Genomic DNA, 12,507 nt, shown 5'->3' on the forward strand with positions numbered 1-12,507 from the left:
GCCATGTCCAGTTGCTCTATTCTATAATGGGGGGGGATATTTTCTAACAAATGATAGATATACCAAGTATCCCTCTGAAAATATTAAATCTAATATACATTTCACTCAATGATTTCAACTCTTAAGATTTTTTTTAAAACACAGCCAATTACCTTAATTATCATTTTACTTTATTTTCAAACTAAACATTTACCCTGAGATGAGTCTGTGATGAGTTTGGCCTTGATTGTTGAGAATTTGCAGCACTGGTAGTGAGTTCAATATTGCTGTCGATTTTGGTTCCATTCAAGAATAAAATGACTTAAAGACCATTTTTATTTATGTTACTTCAAATTCAGTGCAAATTTATTCTTTGGCTTACTACAAACAAATCATTTGCACAAGAATAAAAGTCCAGAGTTGCAATAACAGTCATAAGAACTATGCTAATCACATGGTACAATTGATTTGTGAAAATTACTTGCCATTTGGGAATTTTAAAAATTGTATAATAAAATAAGCACCTGAGACTTAATCTAATATATTACATCTCGACACACTGCACTTTGAATGTCCATTGTGTTATTAGTTCAAGTGATTCCAATGAGCTGATGAAAATTGTATAATCACAGATGTGAGGGGATAAAAGGATTAAAACATTATTTGCTGTACTCTGTTGTAACACTGTTAGTGCACATGAACAATTTCAATTGCATTCTGTAAACTTCATGCTAGAGCATCAATCATTCTTTCCAGTTTATTTGTAATCTGTTGCTTTTTTCTTACTTTTAGTTATGAATTTGAAAAGATGAAACAATAGTTTCTGTACATGTCTGAAAGGTGAAAACGCGTTTGATTTTGCTTGTTCATCTGAGCTCTTCAGATTCATTCCACAGGCTAAGAACAATCATCTGCTGGGAACCAGGCAATAGGCATATGTTTCTAATTGGACAAATAATAGGTTGGAATATTTTGTCTACTTTGTGCATATTGTTATAGAAATAGGAAACAATTCTTCAAAATAAAACTTGTCAGAATATTCCATTTTAACAAAAATGCATTTTACAGGGCATTGTTCCTTCATATTTAGCAAGATTTTTAATGAGAATTTGAAACAGAAAATGTTACAAATCGCTGGTTATATATTTTTATCATCTAGCATTTTGTTGACGCCATTACATATTTTCTGCAGAGAAGCCTTGTAAGATCCAAATGGATTGTACAGTACAGCCAAGAACTCACAATCCGAAAAGTGATTAAAGACATGATTGATGCGTCCATGTGACTTGGTGGTTAGATGCCGGTCAATGATTTGATGAAGCAGGTCTCTGCACTCATTCAGAAGTTTGGACAAAACATTCCGATCGAAAGTAAAGTCAACCTGATGAAAACTGACAATGGTCATTGCTAACTGATGAACCTTCTTCTTGAACTTCTCCACAAGTATCATCTCATCTTGATTGAATTGATTATTCCTGTACAGGACCCCTAGTTTTATGACTACCTTGATAAGATTTTTGACAATCTTCTCTGCCTCTTTTTTGTTCTGTGTGTATTCCTTGGTTGCTTTGTATAACTCATCCAAAACATCACTGCTTGTATCATCTATCAACGCAATTGCGATTGACTTTGACGCCATCTTGCCAAGTATTTTCTTTTGGGCCTGGACAGCTAGACTTTTGGAATTGAAGACTTCTGTGGCCACTGAAAACAAAGACAAAATAGATTAAGCACATGGTCCAAAATTGTGCTGATCTCTGAAATGGTTCAAAATGTTTTGTTCTGCCTGAGTGCACATTGTGCAATCTGTTACTGGTTCCTCATCATGTGAAATGGTTTTCATCATATGTCTGACACACTGACAGCACTGCACAATATTTCTGGTCATATCAGGATAAAATTGACCATTGAATTCTGGTTGATTATTCGCAGTAAACTTGAAACTGAATAGCTGCATGTAGCCTAACATTATTTCTTTGTGACTTCACTGTTTGCATCAATTTTTTAAAATTAATTTGTGGGACATGGGCGTCACTGGCTGGCTCTGGAGTCACATGTAGGCCAGACCAAAGAAGGACGGTAGATTTCCTTCCCTAAAGGATATGAGTGAACCAGACAGGTTTTTCCGACAATCAACAATGGTCTCATGGTCATCAGTAGATTCTTAATTCCAAATATTTGAATTCAAATACTGCCATGGTCGGATTTGAACCCAGGTCCCCAGAACATTCGCTGAGTTTCTAGATTAATAGTCTAGCGATAATACCACTAGGCCATCGCCTCCCCGATTCAATCAATGAGGATTGAATGTTTGTATAGCTGGCAAACATGTACATGCAAATCATTACATTCTTAATCAATGTTTTTAAAGGCTGCAACTTGTAAATTCAATAAATTCAAAGGTTAAACAAATGTTTTGCAAAAAACCTTCTGCTCCTAATGTGAAGCTCAGATTTACTGCATATTCAAGTTTGCGACTCATTTTTGTATCAAATGTCATTCTACAGCACAGATGACTGGATAATTAGCCATGGTCTACAAAGGACTGTAGGCATCTCTCAATATTATTAAGAGGCAATTGGTTATGTAGCTTGAGGGGCAGCACGCCACATCGGGCCTGGAGCAAGTGAGGAGGCAGGGCCCAAGTGTGCCTCAGATGGGATTGAACCCATGCTGTTGGCATTATCCTGAACCACATACTAACCATTTCGCCAACTGAATTAATCACCTGTCTGCAGTATACTGAGCAAATCATATTAACTCCCCCATAGCTGGAATTTTACTACTCAGGAAAGGGCCTGTATAGTTGGGTCCCCTATCTGCCCCTGCCCACCCTCATCAGAAGTTTACCAGCAGTGAGGAAGGGGTTTGGATGCTTGCTCGCTCCTGAGGCAATTGAGGGCTCAAAGTAACCAAATAGTTTCAGTGGGGAGGCCCAAATCAAGTTTCCAGCCTGTCAAGTGAAACCTGGTGGACCAGTGGCCACTTTTTCAGGCTTCCTGTTCCAATCAGAGGCCCAGCAAAGGTATTCTATGCTTTGGGACGGCACGGTGGCACAGTGGTTAGCACTGCTGCCTCAGAGTGCCAGGGACCAGGGTTCAATTCTGGCCTCGCATGACTGTCTGAGTGGAGTTTGCACTTTCTCCCCATGTCTGCGTGGGTTTCCTCTGGGTGCTCCGGTTTCCTCCCACAGTCCAAAGATGTGTGGATTAGATTGATTGGCCATGCTAAATTGACCCATAGTGTCAGGAGATTAGCAAGGTAAATGTGTGGGCTTACAGGATAGGGCCTGGGCGGGATTGTTGTTGGTAGAGGCTCGATGGGCCAAATGGTCTCTTTCTACACTGTAGGGATTCTATGATTCTTTGTGTTCCCCCTCTCTCCTGCCCTGTCTATCCACCCATCTACCTCATTGGGGCCTGCCTGTCTTTCCCTGGTAAGACCCTTGATACTTCTTCAAACTTGGCTCCATTGCAGCAAGTTTCCCTTGAGGACTTACTACAGTCCCAGTTGTGGCCCCTGCTCCTGGTAGTGCTGCTGGGACCAGAGCTGTTACCAATAGAAGTGGAAGACCTGCCTGGAGCCAATTAGTGGCCCAATGACCATTAACTGGCTGCAGGTGAGAAGCCAAGCGGGCTTGCTCACCTGCCCCAGCATAAAATTCTGCCCAATAGTATCACCACTAAGTCCTGAAGAACATAGTTGCATCAACTAACACTACACCTAACAGGGATAGTAACCTACTTGGCCTCGTCCCCAAAAATTGACTTGTCACAGATGCCCATTGATATGAGGGACCAGCATACAGTCTTGGTGAAGAGAGAATTTCATTTTCAGTGATGAATGTATTGCTAATATTCTGTTAAGTATTACAGTTCAAGGACAGATGTAGTAGCCTAAAATTGATAAATGAGGCATTGTGGTCCATCTGCAAAAATAGAATTATAGAACAACACACTGTAACTACACAGTTACCATCAGTCTGTACCAATATTAACTCCATGGGTCGAATGATCTACTTCTGCTCCTATGTCTTATGGCCAACATGGAATGAACCATCAAGAAAGCCATCAGGTGACACCTACTCAATAATAACCTGAACATCGATACTCAGTTTGGGTTCTGCCAGAACCACCCAATTCCACACTACATCATAGCTTTGTTCCATACATAGATGCAAGAGCTGAATGGCATTGAAAGTGGTTGTGTTCAATGTTAAGGAGATATGCAACCAAGTATGGCACCAAGAAATAAAACAATGGTGTCTAGTGGCTAGAGTGATACCTGATACAAAGAAAGGCAACTGTGATTTTTTGAGGCCAATCCCAATCATCACTGCATCAGAACATTGTTGTAAGGGAGCTTCACAGGTCAGTTTCTTGGCCCAACCATCTCCAGTTGCTGCACAAATAGCCTTCCAGCTTAGAGTTGGAGCTGTTTGCTGACTACTGTCCATTTGGAGTTCTTCCAAGTCACTTGGTCAAAATCCTGGAATTCTTTGCTTAACACCATTGTGGTCACGCCATCACCATAGGGGGCTACAGCAGTACCAGGAGAAGGCCGACTCCAAAAGGGCATAGATTGGCTCGTGGAATGAGCAGATAAGTGGCAGATAGTGTTTAATACAGAGACATGTGAGGTGACTGGGAGGAGACTTTGGAATCAAAAGCATAATTTCTAAATATGCAGAAGACACCAAATTTGGAGGATTGCTGATGAGAACTGCAATAATCTACAAGAATAATACCGAATTAATTGGCAAATGAAGTTCAACACTGATAAGTGAGAGGTAGTACAATTTGGTAGGAAGAATGGGGAGGTCATTCATGACTTGGAAAATGCAAGTCTAGGTAGAGGAACAAAGGGATCTTGAAGTACAAATACACTAATCACAAAAGTTGCACTAAAGGCCTGCAAGGCCATTAAAAAACAAATCAAGTACTAGGCTTTAGCTCTCGAGGGATAGAATTGAAATGTAGGGAGGTTATGTTATGTTGAACCTTGCTTGGAATACTGCCTGCAGTACTGGTCACCAGATTATAGAAAGGATGCAGAAGCACTGGAAAATTAGGAAAGGTTTCGATAGCGTGGGGGAAGAGAGAATGTTTCCTCTTGTGGGGAAGATCTAATGCCATCAGTATAATATTTTAAAATCACCAAAAAATCCAATATGGAATTCAGAAGAAATGTCTTTACCCAAAGAGTAGTGAGAATATGGGACTCACTACTGCAGGGAGTGGCTCAAGCAAATTGTACAGATGCAGTTAAGACAAACATATGAGGGAGAAGGGAAGAGAGGGTTATGATGTTAGATTTAGATGAGGAAAGGTGAGAGGCAGTCTGAGTGTAGCATTAATGTGGCATGGCCTGTTTCTGTGCCATTTATTCAATGTATTCCTGTATATTTTTTACATACAGGGTACTGAATTTTATTTGCCCTTGGCAAGCATGTTGCCTGTAAGGGGTGGCATGTAAAATAGGGGAGAGGGCATATAAAATTAGGTGGGCACCTATCTTACCACCTTCCCACCCATCCCCAAGCTCACTCCATTAGACAGGGGGTGGGTGTCAAAATTGGCAGCCCATCCACCGCATTTAAGTGACCAATTAAGGGTCAATTAGGCTTATTATCAAGCCAACTCAACCTGGTAGTATGCTGCCCACACCATAAAATGTTTGATGTGGGCAGTAGAGTGGGAGATGGAAGCCCCACTTTTACCAATGGTGTCATGCTTAAAAGGCGAGAAGGGGGATAGTTGCTCTTCAGGGGTTGCCCTTTTCCAATTGCAAGGCTCTCCTCCCTTCCCACTCCTCCCTTCCTACCTGCATCCTCCCTAAAACCACCCACCCCCCACCCCTCTCCCTAACCTACCCAAACCCTCACGATCCAAGATCCTGATCCTAGCTGTCCTGGGGATCCAAGGCCTTGATGTCCTTTCCTCTTCAGCCATTCCAGCAGCAGCCACTAATGCCATCCTGGTGCTGCTGGGGCTGATGGAGTTGCTGACCAATCCGATTGGCTGGCAGCTCTGGAGGGTGGGACTTCTGCCAACGACGTGGGGTGGAAGTCCCACTCAGCCCTCATTGGTCCACCCTGCAGCACTCTCTGGCTGTGGGGCAGATGGGTACGGAGCATGTCAGTGTATCAGTTTATGTATGGGATTTTTATTCCTGGATTCCGATCCTGCTGTCATGGTGAGATATGGGTCAGGAACCCACACATGACTGCGGTGGAATCCAGAGGGAGATTTTGGAGAAGGCATCTAATTAGAAAATCCTCCTGAAGTCCTGTTCAACTAAATACAGTGGATAGACACGGGTGTGGAGGGCCAATAGGAGACTGTCCAGTGCTGAAAAATGAGTAATCCCATTGTCAGAGCTGGGCATTGCCAATGAGGGTGGGAGAATGAGAAGATGTTTCAAGCTGGACCTGTCCTCTGAATACTCTTCAATATTTCAAAGTAAGAGAAATGGACACAGCTGCAAAGCCATTATTCTGGAGTGCCTCCAGTCCTTCCACTGGATAGGCTGTGGCTGTAGCTTGTAGCCCTTTAGCAATTGTAGATGATGTAGATGGGGAAATTAACAGCGGCATTGCTGTCAGCCTAGACTACCACCAGGGGGCCACCTCCATCCATTGGATGGAATTTGGCCTCAGTGGGGACCTGCCAGCTACCTGAAAACTCCCAGGCAAGTCGATGAGTATTTTTAAAAGCACCGTAATTGGCCTAATTGGGCAACCACTTCTAGAAGGTGGGTGGTCATCAACTCCGCACTTCCCCTTATCCCTCCTGGAAACAACTGCCTTTGCAGGTTGCTGGAAATTGCTGGCATGTTCATTTCTGAGCCTACCTCTGAGCTTCAACGAAAATCCTGGCCAATGAATTAAGACATTGGCCTGATATTTGTGTTATGCTACCAGTTTAGAACTGATGCATGCTTGAAATTGCTTTCTACAGTGGCAATTTTAATAACCCTATGACTTAGGGCTATCAACGTGGATAGTTTGAGTCAGGAGTCTGCGGCGAGTGCAGGATGGACTCGAGCCTGCCATTCCTGGAAGCCAAGCATTTGCAACCAAGTCACGGTCACCAGCAACCATCCCACTCCTTCCCACACAGTCAAAGTGCTCCTTATTTTCTTTCATAAGAGCATGTCACACTGGCCAAGTTACCTCAAAGCTGGTGCAATGCAAGATAAAAATGTATCTGTATTTCCCTTCAAAATGTCCTCTGCAGCACCGGACCAGCAACAAAAGGAATTTACAATTTCAACAAAGAATGGTTATTCTCAGATCCAAACTGATCAATAGTGGTATATTCTCCCTGATGTAACTCAAGATACCAAGTGAAAAGAAAATAATTTGCTGGAGAACTCATGCCAGAGAGTGTAGGAATATATCCAAAGTGTCACATATAAAGATAGATCAAACCGTTATGCTTCTTTTCCCATGTACAATGATAGACTTTTTAAGATAAATGTTAATGGGTCAAATATGAAAGAAATGCAGATAATGCTCGCAAACCCTTAATTTCTGAGCGACGAGGAGAATTCAGAATTAATCACATGTTCCAAGTTGCATTCCAACATTTTTGGCCCTTTAACCCTCAGTCCTCACAACCCATCATCCCCCACCAACCTACCATGGCTCCTTATACTCTCCATGGCCACTCATGCCACCAAACCATCTTTATGGTCTCTTATAACCTATATGCCATCTCATATCCATAAACCCCCATGGCCCTTATAACTTCCATGCCAACACATGCCAACTTACACCCACCCACTTCCCATGGCTCCCATGCTAACTCACCATGGGCAGACCCCGGGAGCCATGTCAGGATGAAATAAAATGAAGTTCTAAAAATCTAATGCAGCCGTCACTACAATTTTTAAAGATCCTATTCTTGAGAGCTCATTCAAATCTCATAAATCTCAGGTGTTTGAAATTTTATAAAATCAAACATACTTTTGTTCTTCAAGCTGTCAATTAAAGTCCGAACTCAGGACCCCTGCTGAGGTCATTCTTACTTGTGGAAGTTAGTCAAGCATTCATAAACAGAACATATTAAGAAACAATTATTGAAACTGCTGGGGCTGATCCTACAATATCTAGCAAACAGTATTCTTTATTTAGCTCTCACTGACTGCTGCAAACAAAGCCTAAAGAGCAGAGGATTAAAAATTCATGGTGTAGACATAAATGCTCTTGATGAACAGATATGGTCTGATTAGCTGCCAAGAGCATTTATGTCTACTCCATGAATTTGTAACTACCACACTGTGGTAATAGTCAGCCACAAAGGAGTCAGTTTAAACTCAGCACTGAGTTCAAATGGCCCTGCTAAGTTGGATTTCCCTTTTGTGTGAATCATGCCCTCTCCCCTTACTCCGCTGGCAAAAATTAGGATCTACTGGAAATGGGAGCAGAACTTCCATATGCAGGTCCCACCAGCCATTTTTGAAGACCAAGGAGTCTTCCCAACTCTGCAAAGATCTGACCCTTAGGACCCAATTTTATCAATAAGTTGCACCTGTTTTTGGGCACGAAAACTTGGTGAAGTCAGGTGTGAGGTGAGTAGCATGATCTCCGACCACCTCTGCGCCCGTTCCCCTTTACCAAGCGGCTAAAATGGCTGTGATCGGCACCATGCCCAAAATGGGTGTAACGTCAATTTAAGTGCATTTGCATGCATTTAAATTGACTTGATGGGCTGAATGCCCAAACTTACCAGCATTTCCCCCTTTACCACCATGTTCGCCTGTTCAGATTCGGCGCGAAACAGGCATGGACCGCAAAGGCCTGTTTCTCGCACTCCAGTTTCTGAGGAGGTAAGTTCAGAGCTTTCAGCGGCTCTCTGACTTAGATCGGCGATAGAGGGGTGATGGGTCAGATGGATCGCTGGTGCGAGGGGGTGAGGAGGAGGAGGGAGGCGGGCCAGATCGTTCTCTGGTGGGGGGTGGTGGGGAGGAGGATGGAGGCAGGTCAGATGGATCTCTGGTGGAGGGGTGGAAGAGAAGGAAGAAAACGGGTCAGATCGTTCTCTGGTGGGGAGGTGAGAGGAGCAGGGAGGCGGGCCAGATTGTTCTCTGGTGGGGAGGTGGGAGGAGCAGGGAGGCGGGCCAGATTGTTCTCTGATTGAGGGGGGAGGAGAGAAGCGGGTCAGATGGATCTCTGATGGGGGATGACGGGGGCGGGGGGGGTTAGGGGCAGGGGGTTCCACTCTGCAAGCAATCCGTGGGGGGGGGGGGGCGGGGAGAAGGGGGGTCCGCTGTCACTCTGCATGCGATCAATGGGGGGGAGGGGGGAAGTGGGGCAGAGGGTTGCGATTGGTCTGGGTAGCGGGGGAGTGGGGGGATAGTTATATTGTGGGAGTGGGGCGATGATTGTGGGGACCATTGCTCCTGGGCCTCTTTATCCGGTCCGGGAGTGATGTGGCAGGGGAGCGTTTTTCAAATTTCTTTTCACTGCACATGTGCATTTGAAGGCTCCGATCGGAGCAGCAGCGTTCCGGGCGCAATAAGCCCCGCCCACAGGCTTGTGCAGTACCATTCAGACTCGCTTCTTTTTTTTCAGGCAGAGTGCGTACGAGGGCGCCAGAAAACATGTTTACAAGTCGGATCTGGATCACTCCCAGATTCAGCACTTAGAATCAAAATGGTAAAATCAGGCCCTTGGTGTCTGTTTTTATCTGATTATACCTTTTTAATTCGTCTACGTTGAAGGCAATATGTAAATGCAAGCTGTTGCTATGTGGAAAGATGAAACTGCTTTTTGTAGTGCAGAAATAGCTACTTTGCGGGCACAAAAAAATAATGTACCAATGCACAATACAGGGAACAAACAAATTCATTTCTGTCTAGGGTCTTATGCTGTTTAATTGGATGAGAGTTGCATTATTTTGTTCAACGTGTATTTAAGAAAACTTGTTCGGACAAACATCTAAACCACAGGAAAAAGATCCATAGCTTCAACCCAGGTCACAAAATGTTCTTTCAGCCAACTGAGGATAGATCTACATGCCGGAGAATGATTTTATCACACACTCAAAAGTTTATGAATTTAAATTCTGCCAGTTTTAACTTCCTGGTACTCAGAAATGAATTACGTAATATAGATCAAACATCATGGTGAGATTAGCAATGTCTTCATGTGGGACACTGCCATGTTCTAGCAGTATTTCAGTTCACCCGAAAGCACAGCACTAGTTTACACATGCACATTGATGACACAATGCTACCTCTCTCGACTCTTAACACAAAAACAACATTTTACAAGTGCTGGAAATCTAAAATAAAAACCAAAGATGCTCAAAATATTCAGCAGGTAAGGCAGCACCAGTGGAGAGAAACAGAGTTAACATCTGGGGTTGAGATAACCTTTCTTGAGAACAGTTCAATCAGTTCTCATCTTACAATCATTCATTTCTTTTGTTTCTAAACATTAACAGATGCAGAAAAGTAGACAATTGTATCCCATTGACCGTGAAGCTTGCAGGACATCCACAAATTTCAAAAATGATGTTACTCCAATACTTTACCAGGTTTTACTAAATTTGTTCATAAGTAGTATCAAAAAGCCATTAAAATTCCCCTAAGAGGGATTGAAGGTAAATGTGTAGAACAGAAGTAGTAGCCTGACAGACTAATAATTAAATATAGTCAAGTTTGTCACACAATATGCTAGCTTTTATAATTGTTATTCTCAGACTCTTACTGGCCTTAGTTAATGAGCTGGGAACCAGGTGATGAAGACCAAGGAGAGGAAGGAGGAAGAGTCAGAGAAGCAACAAGAAGCAACAACCAGTGAAGGCAAATTGTGATGCAGTTTGTGTAAGGACTTATGTCCCTTGCACTAAAATAAATATGCATCTTCTCATTACTTCTGTTTATTTCCAGATTTAATTTAATTAATTTGATTAAATTAGCATAATTAAATCTGGGGGAAATCTTTCATTCGGATGACAATCTGAACTTGTTTCAACCTCTCTGGCAAGTCTGTGGTTGAACCAAAAATCTGCATGTTTGCAAAAAAAAGGTTTTCACTCTAAACAAAATTTAACTAGGCACATTAAGATTACCGATGAAAAATTTTCCTCTCAACTGAATGGGACCAATTTTCGTGTTTGGCACTTTATTGGATGCCTGTGGGATGGGAGTGATGGGGGGCGGGGGAAGGGGGAGGCGCACTGTAGGTTGCAGGTGGATGGGATGGGTTGGGGGGGGAGGGGCTCCTGTAGCAGCTCAGCATTAGATTGCTGCAGTTGTGCTTTTGAGCTAAAATGAGTTACTTTTGAGCTGAGATGTTTATTTCAGAGAGACACTTGCCATTTTCTTTGTGATTTTCACATGTTTCACATGAAGGAGCACTGGTTTGGTTTTTAGGTAGTTGCTAAATCCTATGGTCGAGATGTCCATTTGCAAACAACACTGGGGTCTGACACTTCATACTTAAACTGCTAGACCAGAGCATGACATCAACCGCAGCCTCGTTCTCAATTGCTTGGTTCTTTCAGTTCCACTTTTCTAGTTTCCTCTCCTTGGTTTCTTTATTATTTCCCTTCCTTCCTCTTTTCTTCCCCCTCTGGTGCTGTCCTTTTCCTACGCAAATCGTCATAGTTTCTCTTTCTTTTGCCGCTGTAATTCTGTATTTTTTAAAGTACTCCATTTTCTCTTTGTCCACTGTTGCTGCAGCTTTGTTTCTCAGCAAAATTTCTTTTGTTTGCCTTTTTCTCTCTACGTCCTTTTCTTCACTGTCTATTATGATATTTTCCCCTTCTCCTGGAGAGATTTTACTGCCTTGTTGGAGGCTGGGGGAAGAGGGGTCCAGTGAAATAGAGAAAACCTGCAGTCATGCAGCATGAGGAAGTCAATGGGCAGCTGGAGCTTTTGGAATCTTATAGCCAGGTTTTTGTGGAGTTGGGAAGTCTGATAGGCTGGCCCTGGATATGAAAGGCCTGCACCCATTTCTGATAGATCACATTTTTGATCGTAGGGGGCAGGGTGTAATTTGCACCCGCATGCTCAGTTCAAACAAACCGATCATAGAAACCCTACAGTGCAGAAGGAGGCCATTCGGCCCATCGAGTCTGCACCGACCACAATCCCACCCAGGCCCTACCCCCACATATTTACCCGCTAATCCCTCTAACCTACGCATCCCAGGACTCTAAGGGGCAATTTATAACCTGGCCAATCAACCTAACCTGCACATCTTTGGACTGTGGGGGGAAACCGGAGCACCCGGAGGAAACCCACGCAGACACGAGGAGAATGTGCAAACTCCACACAGACAGTGACCCGAGCCGGGAATCGAACCCGGGACCCTGGAGCTGTGAAGCAGCAGTGCTAACCACTGTGCTACCGTGCCGCCCCGTGGTACCGATGGCACAGTGGTTAGCACTGCTCCTCACAGCGCCAGGGACCCGGGTTCGATTCCCGGCTTGGGTCACTGTCTGTGCGGCGTTTGCACATTTTCCCCATCTCTGCATGGGTTTCCTTTGGGTGCTCCGGTTTCCTCCCTCAGTC

At 43.6% G+C, this 12,507-nt stretch overlaps 1 protein-coding gene across 2 annotated transcripts in view; it reads right to left on the reverse strand.

Moving 5' to 3' along the window:
- Positions 1-326: 326 nt before the first annotated feature.
- The window catches only part of LOC144489312 (tumor necrosis factor alpha-induced protein 8-like), a 28,062-nt gene continuing 15,881 nt past the window's right edge, over positions 327-12,507 (reverse strand). For both annotated transcript variants that reach the window (XM_078207193.1, XM_078207192.1), the window contains exon 2: positions 327-1,683. In XM_078207193.1, the coding sequence (XP_078063319.1) occupies positions 1,118-1,683 (566 nt within the window). In that variant the 3' untranslated portion in view covers positions 327-1,117. The remainder of the gene's footprint in view (positions 1,684-12,507) is intronic.

Source organism: Mustelus asterias, unplaced genomic scaffold (genome assembly GCF_964213995.1).
Source record: "Mustelus asterias unplaced genomic scaffold, sMusAst1.hap1.1 HAP1_SCAFFOLD_2123, whole genome shotgun sequence".
Lineage (NCBI taxonomy): Eukaryota > Metazoa > Chordata > Chondrichthyes > Carcharhiniformes > Triakidae > Mustelus > Mustelus asterias.